Consider the following 21,130-nt stretch of genomic DNA (forward strand, 5'->3'; position numbering starts at 1 on the left):
AACCATTATGGAAAACAGTATGGCGATTCCTCAAGGATCTAGAACTAGATGTACCATATGACCCAGCCATCCCACTACTGGGTATATACCCAAAGGATTATAAATTACTCTACTACAAAGACACATGCACACGTATGTTTATGCGGCACTATTCACAATAGCAAAGACTTGGAATCAACCCAAATGTCCATCTGTGACAGACTGGATTAAGAAAATGTGGCACATATACACCATGGAATACTATCCAGCCATCAAAAAGGATGAGTTTGCGTCCTTTGTAGGGACATGGATGCAGCTGGAAACCATCATTCTTAGCAAACTATCACAAGAAGAGAAAACCAAACACCGCATGTTCTCACTCATAGGTGGGAACTGAACAATGAGATCACTTGGACTCGGGAAGGGGAACATCACACACTGGGGCCTATCATGGGGAGGGGGGAGGAGGGAGGGATTGCTTTGGGGAGTTATACATGATATAAACGTTATGCACATGTACCCTAGAACTTAAAGTATAATAAAAAATAAAAAAAAATAAAATAAAATAAAAAAAAAAAAAAAAAGAGAATTGCAAATTAAAATGATATCATTATACACCTATTAGAATGGCTAAAGTTTAAAAACAGAACACTGAAAACAATGTTGGAAAGGATGTGGAATGACAAGCAGGAATTCTCATTCATTGCTGATAGGCATGCAAAATGGTACAGTCACTTTGGAAGATGGTCTGGCCGTTTTTTACAATGGTAACCACAAGCTTTTCAAATGATAAAACATTATACTTATTCAAATGAACAAAAATTTATGTCTACACAAAAACCTGCACACAAATGTTTGTAGCAGCTTTATACATATTTGTTCAAAGCTGGATAAAGCAAGTTGTCTTTCAATCTGTGAATGAATAAACTGTGACACATCCATACAATGGAGTATTACTTAGTGATTCAAAAGAAATGAGCTATCAAGCTACAAAAGGACACAAAGGAACCTTAAATGCATACTGCTAAATGAAAGAGGTCAGTCTGCAAAAGCTACATACTGTGTGATACCAATAGTTTAGGGGCAGAAAGGAAAGGATGAATAGGTGGAACACAGGGACTTTTTAAGGCAGGGACACCATTCTGTATGATTCTGTAATGGTGGACACAGGACATTATGCGTTTGTCAAAACTCATAGGACTGTGCAACAAAAGAGTGAACCCCAGTGTAACTATGGACTTTAATAATAATGTATGAATATTGGCTCCTCACTGGTAACAAATGTACCATGTTGAGGCAAGATGTTAATAACAGGAGAAACCTTGTGTATGTGCAGGGTGGTATGTGGGAACTCTCTCTTTACCTTCTTTGTACTTTTTCTGTAAACCTAAATCTGCTCTAAAAATAGTATTTTATATGTAATATATTTATATATATATTTATATATATTAGCTCCTTACTTGAGATTAGTTCCATGAATTCATCTCTGTGTCTAGGTCAGATGATAGGATTTCTTCGACTAAGAGATGGGTTTGTGAACATTTAAATATTTGGAAATTGGTAATGTATGTATAATATATTTATGGAAACTTTATTGCACAAAAACACTCCATTTCTTTTTAACCATGCCCAAGGGAGTTTATTGTGCCTAAAATTTGCTGCAGCCCTGCTCAATAAATGCTCATGACCTATACCTCTATTTATTTTATCGTCATCCTCAGCTTCCTGATTTCTCTCATCCAGTGCCTTTCTTAGCACACTTTTTCCAAAGTCCTTTCTAGGTAGCTGTTTTCCAAACACTGCACGCCCTAATACAGGTTCAAGCTTTAGCACATGCTATTTCCTCTGTCTAGAGTGCCGCTCTCTTTACAATAAACTTCTACTAATCTTTCAGAACCCACTCCAGGGAGAAAAGGGTGCAGTCTGTCATGAGGTTGGCAAACACAGCATTCGTGCCCTAATTACTGCCAACACTCTTTCCTGCTAATCCCTATGACAGATTTACGGTTCCTAACACCACTATCTAGGTCAACTTCTGGAGTTGGCATGAGGAAAAATCTTTTTGCCATCTGGCCCAGAGGAAGAAGATGCTTTTTTACAATATTGCAAATTCCCTACATCGTAGTCCAGGAGAAACCTTATTAATGTTAACTAATTAAATACTGTTGTTTGGAGTAAAATAGAGTAACTCTGAACTTAGTAAAACTAGGAGAAAGACTGATGGTTTCATGTCTCTCCCTACCCTAGTCATTATTTAAAAAAATTAATTAGTGTACCATGGAGTTAAAGTCTTTGAAGGAACAGATTCAATTATCAATACTTAAGAGAAGATGCTAAAAGATGTTAGAAAACAAATCATCAAGAAAACAGACCTTTGATTTTAGAAACTTTAGAGTACAAAAATGGACTATACCAGGCATTTATCATTAATCAGTGTCTGTTAGTCATATACAAATGTTTCCATGGTCCCTTTCTCCTATAGATTTCTTTGATCTTAAGGATAGGAATTTTAAAAATAAAACTATGCTACCTGGATTTGATGTATTTATACAGATGTATTTGCAACCAACACGTGTTTGATAACTGTTGTTATCTAGTGATAATAGTGGTTTTTGTGTTATGTATTACAATACTCTCCAGAAACATGCTCATTTTAGGATAAAAAAATACAGAAATAATTACATAAAATTATGAGATGAATTGCTTTATACTTATTATAAATTTCCCAAGTAACTTATAGACAATCAAATATAATACTTTAAGGTGGTAACAATAATTTTGGACCATTAGTGCAACTTTTAAAAAATGTTGTTTTACTTTGGCAGCACTAGTTCCTCACCTAAAAATTTCACAGTGTTGTTCATAATGAAACATATATTCCATACTTTTAACATATTCTATGTATTCCTACATATATTATTCATTTTTGGAAAAAAATTGAGGGGCAGTATATAAAAGAATCATTTTTCTTATAAAAAGTTTTTAAAGAAAATATCAGGCTGATAGAATAAAAATTGTTTTATTCTTGATTTTTCTGGTGTTCCAGCAAAATAACTGAACTAAAAATTCAGAGTTCAAAGACCTTTAAAGACCATCTATTTCGATTCTCCCTTCTTCTCCCCGTTTTGCTATTTCATGCCAAAGGTGAGATTATTACTCAATGATCTTGACCTAGTAATATCTGATAGTGTTGAAATTTGATTTGTGTATTGCATGGAAATAGCAGTTAACTTGCTATTTTTGTTTAAAAATACTCCAAGGCAAAGTCTTTATAAGTGATTTAAGGAGTTCTGAAGAATAATCAGGAATATGTGATGATTCTAATAGTCCCAGATAAGTGGCAGCACATATTTATACATGGCTGGACTCCTGTGTCCATTTTTCCTGTATGCTAAGTAAAACAGTATCGAATGGTAGTTAGAAATAAAAAGAGCTAAACTATTCTCTATACAGAGAGGCCATGCATTTGAAATACAGAATTTGAAAAAAATATAGCTTTTTTTTCCTTAAGTTCCTGCTTAGCTCTCTTCATCTATGCAAGGAGAACAATCATCTGAAACACTGACTCAGTGTAGACCATAGGTTCACCACTGGGGACAGTTTTGTTCTCTGGGGGACTTTTAGCAGTGTCTGGAGACATTGTTGATCATTGTACCTGGAGTTAGGTGCTGCTGACTTTTATTAGAGGTCAGGGATGCTGCTAGACATCCTACAATGCACAGGACAGCACCTTCCAACAAAGAATTATTCAGTCCATAATGTCCATAGTGCTGAGGTTGAGAATCCCTGCTGTGGAAGACAATAACTTACATCTCTTTATTGGGAAATTTGCAGAAAGGATTTGGAATATGAATGAGATATCTTGCAGTTCTCCAAATTCAAAAAGGATTTTTGCTGTAAGCTATTATATTAAGCAGTAGTTTCAATGTGTTTAGAAAGCTTTAACCACAGACAGGCTGGAGATGAAATGTGCTATATTTCCCATTTTTAGGGAAATTCTCATGGACTGCATCCAGCTTTCTCCTCTGCTTAACCAAACTAGCAGCTGTTCCTCATACATGCCTGGAGGTTTTCCATTTCTGAGCCTTTGTCTACGATCTTCTGTCTTTCTGTGTTTTGCTTCCCTACTTCTCTGTGTCTACCTGTCCCACAAAACCCATCTTAGAGGTCATTTCCAGCTGGAAATAAATTTTCCCACTGTTCCAATTCCATGTTATTTCTCTATGTGCAGTATGAGCTCACTTTCTAACATAAGCATTTTTACTTTGTCATGCTATAATCTTGACAAGCACAGAATTTGTCTGAGCTGGACTTTGTTTTCCATAGTTCCTTGCTCAGTAGATATTTCAAGGACGAATGAAAGCTCTTACGACCCCTCTTCACTGTCAGTAAAGCTATGCTTTAGATGGTGGACAATCTAAAGTAAAGTCCACTCATGTTTCACCTCTCTTTCCAGAAACAGTGACCAAAGCCCACAATATACCTGGGAATCTGGGCCGGGGGAAGCAGTTGCCGTTTTCTCTGCCGTTTTTGGGAGACTCAGCCTGATCCCTCCACTTTCCTTCACAAAGTATCTCTGAATCAGTTTCCCCTGCCCATGCCATCCTTTAATATGTTCCTGGGAAGTCAAATCTCCCACAAAACCCCTCCATTAAGTTTAGAGTGCAGAGCACCCCAACCCCCACATACAAAAGCCATTTTGAGTACAAAACTCACTGTCCAAATGACCATCTCTAACAGACAGCCTGTTCTTCCTCTTGCCTTCAACTAAGTGGACACAATTTTTGTCTTCTATGAAATAAATTACTGTTGAGTGGTTTTGAGGATTGTATCTTGGAAAACTCACTTTAAGGACATCTTGAGAGGAGATGCTAAAATGGGGCTAAATGGATTTTTCAAGAATGTTTTCATCAGGAAATGTACTTGCCTCCTTTTATTGAGACACAGCCAATTGTCTTCTTACATTGTTAGACTAATCAGTTTCTATGCTGTTGTTAGCAAAGACAAAAGAATGTACACCATAAAAAAGGACAATGGCAGAGACAGGAAGGCACTAAATCTTTTCCCTGGGCATCCTATGTGCAATTCAAGGTATCTTTCTTCTCAGTCATATATAAAGCTGTATCCTGCACTTCAAAATGCCAGGAGCACAAAGTTGTTTCTAGTTGCTGATTTTGCAAAGGAATTTGGAAAATCTAACTTAGGCAATTCAAGCATCTGCTCATTTCTCTCAGGCCCAAGAACCCATCTCTACTGCTGTCTTTGTGTCTGGAATCCTTCTGCAGGAGTTTCTGTAGGTTTAGTAATAAACTCTCTGCCCATCTTTGCCTCTCAAGCATTAAGGGGAAACATTTCTTGGAAATTCTTGGAGAGCAATTAAAAGAGCAGGCATTCTCTCTACCACCATTTTCTGAGGAAATTTTAGAAAGTACTCTAGTCTCTCATATTAACTTTGATTCATTCACATTCAATATTATCATGTTAATCCCACAAGGATGAGCAATAAGTTCTCAGTCTCAATATTGTTGATTTAATGATTATTAAAGTAAATTCTTCCAGGTCTCCTTTTTACAGTTGCATATATGTGATCTGGTACTTGCAGGCTGCAGCATCCTCCAGGCCATTCCAAAATAATCAACATGTGAATAGGTTTTCCAGGAAAGGCTTAAGATAGTTTGTAGTCTTGCCCTTCAGTGTGATACTGAAAAGTTCACAAATTAGAGTTAAAGGGATCAAAATGCTGCAGCCTTAAAGTCCAGTGCCACCAGACCCAGAAATTTCAGTCCACAGTTTGTAGGGAAATTTATATTTGAAGAGTGAGTGAAAACACTTTAGACAAAGAAAAGCAGATGGACTTCACAACTCAGTCTAGACTCTTGGGAGTCTGACTCTGGACAAGATTATTTTTAGCAAGGCAGAGAGGGATACTGGGATCTCCAGGTTAAAAGTAACAGTATGTAAAAAACTTGAATGAAAAGGCAAAAATAAATAAAAAAGTAAAATTTATAATTTTTTTTCACACACACACAAAAATCCCCCACATCTTCTTAATCCTGTACTCTATTGGAGTCGGGTCAGGAGACACGGATTGGGTTATCCAAGAGCATTTCCCCACCAGGAACCTGAGCATTAAGCATTAGTTATAAACAGGACCTGTGCAACAGACTGGCTTTTTCATCTCTTTCCTGGCTATGGAATAGCCAAATCCCCAAATGATTCAGACTTCTGGTTAATTTCTTTGCAGCCCATGCCCTAAGAGGATTTCCCTTATTATGGTTAATGACTTCTCAAGAGTGGTTTTCCTGTGCAAAATCTCCAACTGTTTTTGAGGGTTATGGATTTTATTCCAAAGAATCCTATTCCTAAGAATCTGCTTCAGTCTTTACGTCTTTATCCACCTAAACTCAGATAGCTGTTTCATTTCCTTGAGGTATTAGGCCTGCTCTGTTATTTTCTTTGGTCTCGATTTCTTTATCTTTGATAGCTTGTTTCAATAATAGCCCCTGATTGGCTCATGCCTCCCTGTAATCCTGTCCTGGGGTATCCCATCCCCTATTGACGCTGGTCTTGGTTATATGAACTGCTTTAGCCAATAGGACAATAGGAAACACAACTCAATCAAACTTTAAATGTGTTTGCAGATGGTGGTTTCACGCTCTCCTGATGCTTTCTTTGTTGAGACAGTCTCACTTTGTCGCCCAAGCTGGAGTGTAGTGGTGCGATCTCAGCTCACTGCAAACTTTGCCTCCTGGGTTCAAGAGATTTCCTGGCCTCAGCCTCCTGAGTAGCTGGGACTACAGGTGTGCACCACCATGCCCAGCTAAGTTTTGTATTTTTAGTAGAGGCAGGGTTTCACCATATTGGCCAGGCTTTTCTTGAACTCCTGATCTTAAGTGATCTGCCCGCCTCGACCTCCCAGAGTGCTGGGATTACAGGTTTCAACCAACAAACCCAGCCTGGGATAGTTTGTTATATAGCTAAAGCCAACTGATACATTACTTAAAATTGGAGGTAATAGTATCTACCAATTTCATAGGGCTGTTAGTGTGGATTAAACAAATTAACAGTGCCTGACACATAGAAGGTGTAAGTGTAAGTTTTCATTATTGTTATTATCTGTGTGATTTGACGGCTACACACCTTCGGCTGATTCAGCTGTAGGTTAAGAGCGGAGCTTTCACAGGTGTCTACCAGTAAGATCTTTCTAACTTCACTATGTTGTGAGTTTAGGGTGTCCCAGCTTGACTCAAGGTAAGCTTCCCTCCAGAATCACAGAGGGAGGAAGTCTAGTTAGTTGTCAGCCAGGCCACTGGCGTTTAGTAATAGTGTGTCTCTGGGCGTCTCTTGCAGTTACAATTCCCTTCGTCAGGAGAAATGCTTAGAAATCCCATCAAAAAAATAAACTAAAACATCCTTAAATGCTTGAGGAGCAATTATGTATACTACATTTGTTAGGAAATATTTCTGCCAACCTTTCAGACCACAGTGACAATGGCTTATCAGCAGGGTTTTATCTACCAGACCCTTTTAGACTCATTTACTTTCCAGAAATACTGTTTCTCTGAAAATATATTTCCTTTGGTAATAGAATGGGGTTCCCATTCCTCTCCCCTGAAGGCACAGGAGCATACCTGTAACATCTCACTTTTCTATTTTCTCTTTAAGTCAAATTGGGTAAAGCAGAAGCTCCCGGGTGGGCATTCATAATACAGCTGGAGATCAGGCAAATTGCTTATTTCCTCATCTATAAACAGTGACCTCTAAGGTCTCTTCCAGCTTTGAAATTTGATTTCTCAGAGTATTCTGCTTATGTTATATAGGAGATCATGTGACTGGAGACACCTGGAGCAAGTCTAAAAGCTTTTTTTAAATCACCAAGCAGCAGAAGAGAACCTGGTTCACTTAACAGCGACAGTGGCAGTGTGTGTTTACAGAAAGCATCTCACCATAAGTTGGAATATTTTGGCTGGGTGCTTAGGGTATGCAGAACTACAAAGTGTGTGTATAAGGAAGGGTGTGTGTGAGTGGCTGTTGGGGCCTTAGGACTTGCAGGGGGGATGGTTTTCTTCTTTACTTTTATCCTAGTTGCTTCTCTCCAGTTGGGTAGATTATTAAACAACAACAACAAAATTGTTTCCCATATTTATAACCTTTTTCTTAACTTGTTTTAATGACAATATTCACTGTGAGTAATTATGTATCATATATATACATTATTCATATAGACACGTTTCAATCTGTTTGATGCAAGGTAAAGTTCATGTTGTCTGAATAATCATAGAAAGAACTTTTAGCAGCTACTCACTCCAACCTTGGTAGTTTTGCAAATGAAAAAAACTGAGCTTCAGAGTGATTAATCATTTTTCTGAAGATAACTAGGCTGGGCACGGTGGCTCATGCCTGTAATCCCAGCACTTTGGGAGGCTGAGGCGGGCAGATCGCTTGAGCCCAGGTGTTCAGGACCAGCCTGGGCAACATGATGAAACCTTGTCTCTACAAAAAATACAAAAAATTAGCTGGGTGCAGTGATGCCCACCTGGAGTCCCAGCAACTTGGGAGGCTAAGGCAGGAGAATCGCCCAGGGAGGGGGACTGAGGGGAGGATGTTACAGTGAGCCAAGATCGCACCACTGCACTCCAGCCTGGGTAGGAGGAGTGAAATCCTGTCTCAAAGGAAAAATAAATAAATAAATAACTAGTCAATGACGAAGGGAGAGCTAGAACCCTGGACTTCTGACAACTAACTCAAGCCAGCGTCTATTCTTTTTGGGTTGTTCTCGTCTGCTGGAGTCAGTCACAGCCAGTGAACATTTTTTGAGCCTCTACTAACACCAAGTATTTTCTAAATAACGAGGCAAGGCCTCTGCCCTGGAGGAGCTTGGAGGCCTGGGAGTGAGTCAGCCATGAAAACAAAGTCAATTTGTTACGGTAGTCCCTTATGCATACATTGAAACACTTCTGGGGCAACTTTACTATCTACACCTAGAGTCTCTTTAATATTGTAAATTGTTGTAGCTGTTTTTAGTTTGTATTTTTGTTGTTTATACATGGATAATATACTGAAGAATTAAGGCAAGAATAACAACTGTTGCCCAAATTAAACTTAGTGATAGGCTTATTTAGGGTGTTAAAGCTCCAAGTACCACATATTTGCTATTTTTTTTTTCCTGTCATCACAGGGGAAAGAGAGGTGAGGGCTCTCTGTGGCATCATGCCTATTTAATCTAAAAGAACAACCATTTACAGACATATGAGGAATTTTTTTTCTTTCCAGGATCGTCATTACAGTTCAAAAGATTTTGCTGTTTTATATTCAACCTCAATTCTGGCTGAAAAAGGACAATTTGTTTCTTTTCAAATATTGTAAATGTTTTTCAAGATGGATTTAAAATATGTTGACTTCTTTTAAATTATGCAGTTTTTCCCTACAACTTCACAAGTAAATTCAGGATCAGCACTCACACTCCCAATGCCACAGGAAGATTAAAGAAATAACAATTTATACAGATGCCCACACTCCCCTTCAATATGCACGTTGGAAAGCAGGTTTAAATATAATTTGACAGGACATAGGCATGGGCAAGGACTTCATGTCTAAAACACCAAAAGCAATGGCAACAAAAGCCAAAATTGACAAATGGGATCTAATGAAACTAAAGAGCTTCTGCACAGTAAGAGAAACTACCATCAGAGTGAACAGGCAACCTACAGAATTGGAGAAAATTTTTGCAATCTACTCATCTGACAAAGGGCTAATATCCAGAACCTACAAAGAACTCAAATTTACAAGAAAAAAACAACCCCATCAAAAAGTGGGCAAAGGATATGAACAGACACTTCTCAAAAGAAGACATTCATACAGGCAACAGACATATGAAAAAATGCTCATCATCACTGGCCATCAGAGAAATGCAAATCAAAACCACAATGAGATACCATCTTACACCAGTTAGAATGGCAATCATTAAAAAGTCAGGAAACAACAGGTGCTGGAGAGGATGCGGTGAAACAGGAACACTTTTACACTGTTGGTGGGACTGTAAACTAGTTCAACCATTGTGGAAAACAGTGTGGCAATTCCTCAAGGATCTAGAACTAGAAATACCATTTGACCCAGCCATCCCATTACTGGATATATACCCAAAGGATTATAAATAATGCTGCTATAAAGACACATGCACACGTATGTTTATTGCGGCACTATTCACAATAGCAAAGACGAAATCAACCCAAATGTCCATCAGTGACAGACTGGATTAAGAAAATGTGGCACATATACACCATGGAATACTATGCAGCCATAAAAAGGGATGAGTTTGTGTCCTTTGTAGGGACATGATGCAGCTGGAAACCATCATTCTCAGCAAACTACCACAAGAACAGAAAATCAAACACCACATGTTCTCACTCATAGGTGGGAATTGAACAATGAGATCACTTGGACACAGGAAGAGGAACATCACACACCAGGGCCTATTGTGGGGAGGGGGGAGTGGGGACGGATAGCATTAGGAGATATACCTAATGTAAATGACAGGTTAATGGGTGCAGCACACCAACATGGCACATATATACATATGTAACAAACCTGCACGTTGTGCACATGTACCCTAGAACTTCAAGTATAATAAAACAAACAAACAATAAATAAATAAATATAATTTAAACATAAATACAAATGATTCCCTTTATGAAAGTCACTATGGTTTCCATTTGAAATTACCCAAGTTTTAGAGCTGTCCCGCTGGCAAGCAGCTCTACAGGAATTACCACGGACACTGCTGCTTGATAAATATCTTGCTTTCTATTTTGCTTTGGCTCTAAATGCCAAATATAGAAATGATGTCATTTTCAGTTTCCTTTAAGAAATGGACCCTTGATTGTCATTAAGAGTCCACTGGAGGTTACCGTCTGGAATCCTGCACCCACCCACAACTAAGAAAGAAAAAATATTTTGAAAACAATTCTAAAAGAAAAATAAGAGGTGGAAAAGCTTATGTACCAGACATTCACACTTCATCATTCCTAGTACAACGTTGACTGGACTACTTGCCTGGTCCCAGACACAGTGTTCAGCACCGGGGAGATGAAGTGGTGAGCCCCCACCTGTTCTGAGCAGGTGAAGGAAGACAGACAATTAAATGAGCAATTGCAATGGCATGTGGTAAGTCTCACTGTCAGGCAGAGCTTCCCTAGCTGCATGATAGAACCATCTAAGGGGTGACTAAGTATAAACCTCTGGGGATAAAGTCCAGCTTTGCAGCATTACGAGCATGACACAGGTAATCTACCATGCAGTAAATGTGGAAAAGCCCTGGGGAGGGTAAATGCAGGATGCTATGTGACCATATGGTAGGGCAGTGACTCTCCATCCTTAGCCGGCATCAGAATAACCTGTAGGCTTCTTCAGTACAAACTGCTGGCCTCCACCATCAGGGTTTCATAGGTCTAGGGAGGTAGGAAGTAAAAATATGCATTTCTAGCAAATGCCTGGGGGATACTGATGTTGCTGGTCCCAGGACCATACTCTGAGAACCACTGTGGTAGGAATAATGATCCCACTTCAGGGAACTGAAGTGAGTTTCCCAGAGGAAGTGATGTTCAAGGTAAACTGCAAAGGCTAAGTTGGGATTAGGAAGGTGTGTGAGAATATATGAATGTTTAAGAGTGTGTGTGGTGGCGGTGGATAAGAGAAGCTGGAAGCAAATGTTTTACACAGACAGGAAAGCTGAGCAAGGGCCTGGAAGGAGATCTGAGGAGCTGAATGAATGTTCGGCCTAGCTGGCTTCAGCTAGGTCATGGTGGCAGCATAGTCCCACTGAGGAATTTGGGTTACCTTTTAATGGTGAAGTGGGAATAGGATGTGATTAGATTTGTGTTTTTGTAAATCTGCTGGGATTACATTGTTGAGAATGGGTTGTGCTGAAGTTGGGCAAAACTGGAGAAAGTCTAGTCAAGAAGCTTCTGCAGTTTTCAAGTTAAAAATATGATAGTTTCCACATGGATGGTAGCCCTAGGGAAGGAAAGAAATGGACAGATTCCAGAGGTATGCGAGACAGAGTAAACAGGATTTGGTGGTTGATTTAAGGTAGAAGAGGGAGGAAATCAGAGTGAAAGCTGGATATCTGGGTTTGGCTACTGAGTGGTGCCTTTTCCACAGGTGTTAGTGAGAAGTGGTAGGGGATTACGCATTGTGACACGCTAAGACTTTCAAACAGAATCATTCAGAAGATAGGTGGATGTATGGGACTGGAGTACAGTGGGAGCTGGAGATGAATTTGGGAACTTACAGCATTGACATGGCAGCTGAAGATAAAATAAAATCCAGGGGGCCTACAGAATGAGCAAGGAGACAGAGAAAAATGGAAGAAAGCATGGAGCCATGAGTTTCTTGGGTTTTGGAGATATTTTTGTGGCTGAAGTTGAGACCATCATGTTCATTGTAGGGTAAATGATTGCTATTCAGTCACATGTCTTAGAAATGTGGTTGGATAAGATAAATGTAAGAGAGGGATTTTCTTATGGGTGTCTATGAGGGTCTATGTATAGATGACATGAGATTGCTTCCTCTTCTTACATCTACGAGAGGGGCTCTTAATTTTCTTTCCTTCCAGGTGGCTCGAGAAGAGCTCTGCAGTTTACTACAAAGAGGCCAAGTGAGGATGACCACTGGGAGAGCGGAGAGACTACATTACCTCGAAGAAATTTGTGGTTCTCAAATGCTGAACTCTAAATGTGTCATCTAATCTAAGGGTATGATGTCTGCCCTTGATTGCTAGGAAAACACTAGAGTTCTAGGGTAAGACATTGGATGAAGCGAGGTGGGGATGCCTCTTTGTTTTTCCATCCTTATGCGATTGCAGTATTTACATTTACAGGACACTGTTTTTTATTTGGCTTGGACCAGTACCTATATCAAGAGAGGACATAGGATTCAAAAAAGAAAAACAAAGTTCTACCCTCAGCGAACTTATTTAATAAGGATGTAATGTAACATTTTAAAATCAAGACTCTCTGAAACAGTACATAATGTAGTTGCAAACAATGTAGTTTGATATTAATGTATGTAAATGAGTTAATATGGAATAAATAAGCACATAAAAACAAGCCACAAAACCCCACCCTACCTATTTTTCTAGCATTTAGACGACACGGTAGTGCTTTCATTTTCTTCCAGAAAAGGACAGTGGCACCTGAAACGCTGTCACCATCCCCTCTCTGACACACATAAACCCCATGCACAATTCCTATGGTGGTTCCTGGCCTTCCCGTTATCCCCGCAGCCCCGCGGGGCTCTTTGAAATGCTCAGAGCGGTGCACGCTGGCGTGTGCTGCTGCCACCTAGAGGGCGAGTGTGAGAATGGAGCCTCCCCTTCTGTGTTTATGAACCCACACACAGAAATACAGAAGTAACCAATCTTTCTGTGTTTTAATCTCTTCCTTATTTTTTTTTCTTACCTCCTCTCATTTTTTTGTTCTTTCATTTTCTTCCCCCCCTTTTTTTTTGCGGGGTGGAGGGATGTGCAAACATTTTTCACAACGTTACAAAGTCAAAATGTTACCATCTAAACAACGTCTTTTCTAGAGGCATCAGTGGTTTAATACTGTTTCCTGCGGGGGTGTGAGGATGGTTCTCACTGTTTTACCACTACGATTTGGGCTGGATAAGGTATGAAAACTTACAGGGCGCAGTGAGAAACAGAACTGGGTCCTTTCACACATGAAAATAATATTTTATAAACATTGTGCTTTCTAAGTGGCCTATCCATTATGAGAATATGCCTTTCTGATTTTGAAACATTTTTCTTTGCAGACTTGACACCATCCTTCACAATCAAACTTCGTATGGCTAAAATGTCAAACCATGGTGCTAACCCACTCTATCAAACTATATAGTACTAACTAAAGAGCTATAACGCATTCTCTACTAGAATGCCATCTCCTTCATGCTTTAAAGGAGAGATGACTAGAGTGAATTAAATAAAATGAGAAACGCTTCATTTTTACAGCCATTTGCCTTTTCACGTCCGGCAGAACTTGATCCTTATTCAGCTCCCGAGAAGCCCAAAGTGGTGTTTGCCATTTGTATGTAACTGTCACTAAGTTTTATATGGATTTGATGAATTTCACATCTCAGCTTGGGACTACATATAGTTAATGCTTTTTAATCAGAGTATTAATCAATAACATGATTAGGGAAGAATCAATAGCAAATACTAGCTTTTCTAGTGTGTCATACATGATGAAGGCCTAACCCGGGGAGCGACTGCCTATCCACCTCTCAGAATTGCCTTTAGGATCCAAGAGAGTAAGAAAGAAGATGGAATACTATGCAGCCATAAAAAAGGATGAGTTTGCATCCTTTGTAGGGACATGGATGCAGCTGGAAACCATCATTCTTAGCAAACTATCACAAGAAGAGAAAACCAAACACCGCATGTTCTCACTCATAGGTGGGAACTGAACAATGAGATCACTTGGACTCGGGAAGGGGAACATCACACACTGGGGCCTATCATGGGAAGGGGGGAGGAGGGAGGGATTGCATTGGGGAGTTATACATGATATAAACGTCATGCACATGTACCCTAGAACTTAAAGTATAATAATAATAATAAAAAAAAAAAGAAGAAGATGTGCTCTTACCATTGTCATTGCCTTGCTTGATTTCCTCCGCTGTTCGATCTATCAATACATACAAAGACCAAACCACACAGGTGATCGCAATTACGTGGAATGTGACAGAGCAGAATATTTTCCTCCTTTCACTTGTGGTCATCTGTAGTTTCTCCCACTGCAATCAGAAACCAAGGACACAAAACTGAATTGCAAACTAGGAAATTTTTCTCCCCTTTTATTTCCCAGACATAGATCATGAATGGAAGAAAAACAGTAATTATCTTCAATTTCAGATGACTCTATAATATTCAAATAAGTCTTCACGTTTAGAGAGATATGAAATTATAACCTAGAGAGTTACATATAGCTTAAATTCATATGTGTGTGTGTGTGTGTATATATATGTATTTTTTTTTTGAGACAAGGTCTCGCTCTGTCGTCCAGGCTAGAGTGCAGTGGCACAATCTCCATTCACTGCAACCTCTGCCTCCCAGGCTCAAGAGAACCTCCTGCCTCAGCCCCCAGAGTAGCTGGGACTATGGGTATGTACCACCATGCCTGGCTAATTTTTGTATGTGTTTGTAGATATGGAGGTCTCACCATGTAGCCTAGGCTAGTCTCAAACTCCTGGGCTCAAGTGGTCTACCCACCTTGTCCTCCCAAAGTACTGGGATTATAGGCATGAGTCACTGTGCCCAGCCTAACTTAAATATATATTAATTTGCAAACAAAAATAATTTTCTATTCTCCAAATGAATTACATCAAGTCATTTCTGTTTTGCAAGCCTATAGTTTCCTCCTCTGTACCAAGAATGAGATAGCTTTAATATTGAACAATTAAAAAATTTCTTTTCAGGATTCTGCCTATCACTTCCTTGTGGTACTAGGTTATATGTAGTAATAGGTAACACTGTCTTCTTGGATTATCACACAACTGGACATAGTGTTACATTCTTGAATATATAAATTTAATAAGTATTTGAATGGCTGAATGATATCTGCAAGAGAAAGTCAACATTTTCTGTTCACAACTACTCTAGAAAAACAAATTTTATCACTTAGGTGATACAAGAAAATCTGCTGAAGCCTCTTTTAGAGCAACCTTACTTGCTGCTACCGTAAGTGTTGTAACTACTGTGGTGACCGCTGTCCTTTAGTCACACTCCTGAGAAAGTTGAGGGCTGCTCCCTCAGTCTGGGAGAGGAATAAGGCCACAAGTTTTATTGAAGTTATGGTCTATATAAGGGAATATCTCTCATATTTACTTTGAAGAAATAGCTTCTCAAAATATATTTTAATGTCTTTGTAGCTACAATATCACTTCATTATTATGTTAGGAATTGTAGTTTTATTTTTCTTTGCATTTTTTCCATAAAAAATTACAGTAATGTTATTAGAAGTGAGCTGACATGCCAAGCTTTTAATAATCTAGGATTCTTTATGTTATTATGCCCTCACTAAAGCAAAATCTTTAGAACTTCAGAAGACCCCATTCCTTTCCCACCCGACCATCACATATGTAGAATTCAATGCGCAACTCAAAAACAAGATGGTGTACGTTGCGGTACATAAAATGCTGCCTCTGCCACCAGCTTTGAGACGTGGATAAAATCACACACTCTCTCTGGGCCTCACTGCCTCATCTTCATGAGGAGCAGATTTTGACGAGGCTGTGACAGAGAGGTGGAGAAGAGAATAACCATTCTTCACTTCTTTTGTTAACAAACTAATTTCAGTAGGGTTGGCATTGTGCCCAGCTTAAAGTTGCCTTTCCAACCTTTCTTGGCACAGGTGGACATTGATTATTTTCCAGCAATGAGATGTGAGCCGATATCTAGTGGGACATTAAGTTTTTGCCTTTTTAATGTAGGTATTGTCCTTTGATCCTTTCTTTCGTTTTCTGCTCTTTGCTAACTGGAATTCATAATTAAGTGGGAGAGTGTCAACAGTCATCTTGCAACCTTGAGGAAAAGTCTTGAGAATTGGAGATTTCTCAGCCCAATCAGCAGCTTGCCTTTGGACATCCTGTTGTCTTCCTGATTAAGCCATTTATTTCCCAGGTCTCTGCCACTTGCCGTCAAATGCAATTATTGGTAAAAGAATTAAATAGATACTTCCTAGCTTCTCTTCCAGTCTAAGGAGTAAGAGCCTATAATTTCATTTGTAAGAGCGCACAATACTTGAATTCTGACCTTGATGCTCTAGAGCAGTTTAAACATTTTAGAGGAAGATATATTTTCTTTACAAACACTATCCCTTCCTCCCCTTCTACTGGCCAGTCATCACAAAATTTTCCTTGCAGGAGTTTGCTAATTACAAATTCATACTTTATCTTGTACTTTGTTTTTTATCAAACTATATTTATGTATTATTCCAAGTATAACAATGGGTAAGTATTAATAATGTGATTAGGGAATAAACAGATGTTTCAATTTAGACTCTATTTTGAATTAATCTTGAACTGAGGAGATTTTAATGTTGTTTTATCAAAACCTCATATCATATCTGTGCAAGATTGATTTTTTAAAAATCCTGTTTTAGCTTTGGTTTATTGTAATATTAATCTGAATAACACATATAATCATAGAATATTATTATTAGGCAATAGCATTTTGCAATTTAATAAATATTCCTTGAATTACTTCAGTATTTAATACAGACAGATAAAAAGTGGAAGATGGTACAGAAAAACAGCTTTACATTTTTAAAGTTTCTGTGTTCCAAGTGGATAGAAAACTTGCAGTAACAAAATATTCATATGAAATCAACTCTCAAATATAAAATTGACTTAAAATACTCTTAAAATTGGGACTTCCTCTATCTATGGAGCAATTTAATTAAATGGCTGGAACACATTATTAAAAAGTAAGGCTCCTCAAATAGAAAAATGTCAGTGGAGCTGACAAGAATGGACCAAATCATTTGTAAAGATTCTTCTAGTTCCAGACAATAGAAGCTCTGAAGTCATCACTTCTAAATCTCAGTACCATTCTAAGGAGAAGTGAAGTGTAAGGGAACCATCCACATTTTCCACTTTATAAATCCTTACAGGAACCATTTAGAAACTCACTAGACAGCACACAAGTAAATGTAATGCCACAGTGCCCTCTTCCTAACGACTACATTACTGCGTACAATATTCAGTAAATAGGGCTGGCAGAAATCAATGTATTTTATAAACCTTTCCCTTCATATTGTCTTTTCAGGTTTGTTTACAAAATTTCAGTATATCTTGCAAGCCTTACTAAGAATGAGAAATGGAGAAGATAAGGATAGAAATCTTAACAAAGCTGTCATGAAAGTGCCTTCGTTTAATATTTGTGATGCTGAAATTCAGTAGCAGTTCACAAAAGATTTCCTGATAGGCAAGTGATAACCTGTGAAACTTTCCATAGCATTTCTACTCCCGTCCTGCTTTAGCAAATAACATGTGACTTATGACCCCGTTACCAGGAGTATATTGTTACCAGGAGTTATACTGTTACCATGGTTACACCTCTAGAGAAGGTTGTTCCTGAGAAGATCCTCTTCAGGTCTCCAAAGTGTGGTCCCTGGTCAGCCTCAGCAGTGCCAGCCTCACTCAGGCACACTACAGGCGCCCGCCACCACGCCCGGTTAATTTTTTGTAAATTCTTGAGCTCCACTTTGGAGATGACTCCATGTTAGTTTTTCCCACAGGATCCTCAGAAAATACAAACTATTGCCTTGTCAGTGATGAAGTAAAGTTTCTTTTGCTTATTGCTTGGGCCTGAGTCGAATATTTTATCCTCAAGTCTCTCGGTGTTGAGAAGACCTCTCTCTCCAAGTGGTCTCGAGGAAGCTGGTGGAAATGGTAAGACGGCAGCTCCCTTTCCCGTTTCCCAAAGGTCAGGGAGAGGGAATGCACGACAGCACACACACCATCATACTTTTCACAAATGTTTATACTGCCAACTCTGATCTGCCCTTCCTTAGTCTTCAAGTTCTCGTTTATACCTTGAAGATGGAGGATGAGCTAAGATTGGGCAAAAGTAGTTTCACAAAATCTTAGCACCTCCTGCATAGGTAGTCTTGAACCTCGCTTTGGACTTTACAGCCCCTGGGTCTTTGGTATTTGTTTTACTGTTCTTGCTTTTGATTTTTTTTTTTTTTTTCCGGAAGCGCCTAAACGATAGAAAGAAATCCAACAGAACTCTAGTATGCACTTAGAAAAATATGACTATGTGTTTTTTCTGAATTGTAGTATAACTTGATGCAAACATTGTTTCTGTGAAATTGTCTATGTGATGAAGCTAAATCAAACTGCATGACAGGGTCAGGTTTTCGAAATCAAATTACTTGCATTATATTCTGTCCTAAAATATAAATTTAGAAGTACTGCCCAGAGAAAAGTGTTATTTAAATCTTTGTACCAGTGAAGAATAAAGTCAGTTTATCTGTAAAATGCAGGCCGGGCGCAGTGGCTCACGCCTGTAATCCCAGCACTTTGGGAGACCGAGGCCGGCAGATTGCCTGAGCTCAAGAGTTCGCCACCAACCTGGGCAACACGGTGAAACCCCGTCTCTGTTAGAATACAATAAATTAGCCAGGCGTGGTGGCAGACACCAGTAGGCCCAGCTACTCCGGACGCTGAGGAGGGAGAGTCGCTTCAACCCGGGAGGCTAAGGTTACAATGAGGCGAGATGGCGCCACTGCGCTGCAGCCTGGGCGACAGAGCGAGAGTCCGTCAGAAAAAGAAAGAAAGGAGAGAGTGAGAGAGAGAGGAAGGAAGGAAGGAAGGAAAGAAAGAAAAGCAGGAGGAGGTAGGGACTACTTTGCCAAATCCATTTCGTCTTTTTTTTTTTTTTTTTTGACAGTTCACCTAGGGGTTCCAGCTTCGGTAACAGTCACGTGACGTAGTTATCCCTCTATAGAGTGATAGACCAAAAAATCACCACCAGGTGGCGCAAATCCCAAACAGTAGCTAGTACAGTAGCTTTTTCTTTCTTCTTCTTCTTTTTTTTTTTTTTTCTTCTTTTTTTTTTTTGGTACCGCCAGACCCAGGAGCTCCCAGCCGTCCTGGTGTGCAGGTTCTTCCTGTCATTTTGCATAAATGCCAAGCCACATTTTAATTGTTTACATTTTTCTGGCCCTGCCTGTCATATTGGATTTTGCTGCAAACAAGCGAAAACAATACCTGGAATCGCAAGTGTAAAGGTTTTCACATTATTTACATGCCGTAGTAAGATATGTTGTGCTAGAGGATAATAAGTAAACCTTTTACAAGTCCTTGGACTTGCTATGCTGGAGAAATTTCTAGAGGACCCAATCATATGAAGCAGTAGTTCTCAGTGTTTCCAGTAGCAGATGCAGCACAGCAGATGCAGCAGCAATCAGGAAACTTGTTAGAAACCCAGTATTTTTAGCCCCACACCAAACTCACTAAATCAGAAACTCTGGCGATGGGGACCTTGTAATGTGCTTTAACAAGCCCTCAGGTGATTCCCATGCAAGCTAAAGTTAGAGAACCACCTGCCTAAAGAATGACACTTAGCAGAGTTGCACGGTGACCTCAGTGGAGTTTATATTAGAAGTAGTACTTGTCACTCCCTGTCGTGAACTAATTAGCAGTCCAGGAAAGGGTAATCAACAAATGAATTTGGTTTTCTGGCTGTGATTTAAATATTTCAGGTTGACTGAAAAAAAAATTACATAATCAATTCATTTATTTGAACTGAAACGATTCAGAGTTAGCTCATTAATCACTAAAGCAAACTTTCATTTTTTGTTTTACTTTTCAAATTAGTGTTTAGGTAACATAAAAGCCTATTAAAATCTAATTATATTAGTAACAATTTCAAATACTCTGGGAGAGAACTAAACAACAGACTCTTAATTATAAGGAGTAACTCTTGAAACTTATAATCTTTAAGTTCAGAAGTATGCCTATGGTAAACAATTTTCCTCTTAAAAATGTATTTTAAAAGACCAGCAGAAGAATTTGACCTCTGTAGACCTTTAGTGAAATTTGCTACAAAACTGATGATAGGGAGGAAACAACAAAGCCAGGTAGGTGGTAGGCAGCTGGTCGAGTTCACTAGTTAAGGCACTCACTATTAGACACAAGTCAGGAAGTGTACCCAGGTGCAAACTTATTCCTTCCTCAGAATTGCAGTGATATAGTGGCTGTGTCCCCACCTAAATCTCATGTTGAATTGTAGCTCCCATAATTCCCAAATGTTATGAGAAGGACCTGGTGGGAGATAATTGAATCAGGGGGACGGCTTCCCCCATACTGTTGTTGTGGTAGTGAATAAGTCCCACAAGATCTCATGGTTTTAGATCCTGAAGTCTCTCTCTTGCTTCCTGTCATGTAAGACATGCCTTTGACCATCTGCCATGATTGTGAGGCCTCCCCAGTCATGTGGAACTATGAGTCCATTAAACCTCTTTTTCTTTATACATTACCCATTCTCGGGTGTGTCTTTATGAGCAGTGCGGAAAGGACTAATACAGATAAGCATGTACATGCAGGCTTTCTTACTAAGAGTTAAAACCTCAGATGTAATAGCCAT

At 39.1% G+C, this 21,130-nt stretch overlaps 1 protein-coding gene across 4 annotated transcripts in view; it reads right to left on the bottom strand.

Moving 5' to 3' along the window:
• The window catches only part of MARCHF1 (membrane associated ring-CH-type finger 1), an 867,095-nt gene that overhangs the window by 13,855 nt on the left and 832,110 nt on the right, over window positions 1–21,130 (bottom strand). For 3 of the 4 annotated variants that reach the window (XM_033215596.1, XM_033215593.1, XM_033215591.1), the window contains one exon: window positions 14,625–14,772. In XM_033215596.1, the coding sequence (XP_033071487.1) occupies window positions 14,625–14,772 (148 nt within the window). Of the gene's footprint in view, window positions 1–11,565; window positions 14,300–14,610; window positions 14,773–21,130 lie in introns of those variants that run through there. The other variant, XM_033215594.1, reaches the window with a different exon arrangement.

The sequence above is a fragment of the Trachypithecus francoisi genome, unplaced genomic scaffold, assembly GCF_009764315.1.
Source record: "Trachypithecus francoisi isolate TF-2019V2 unplaced genomic scaffold, Tfra_2.0 Lachesis_group1, whole genome shotgun sequence".
Taxonomy (NCBI): domain Eukaryota; kingdom Metazoa; phylum Chordata; class Mammalia; order Primates; family Cercopithecidae; genus Trachypithecus; species Trachypithecus francoisi.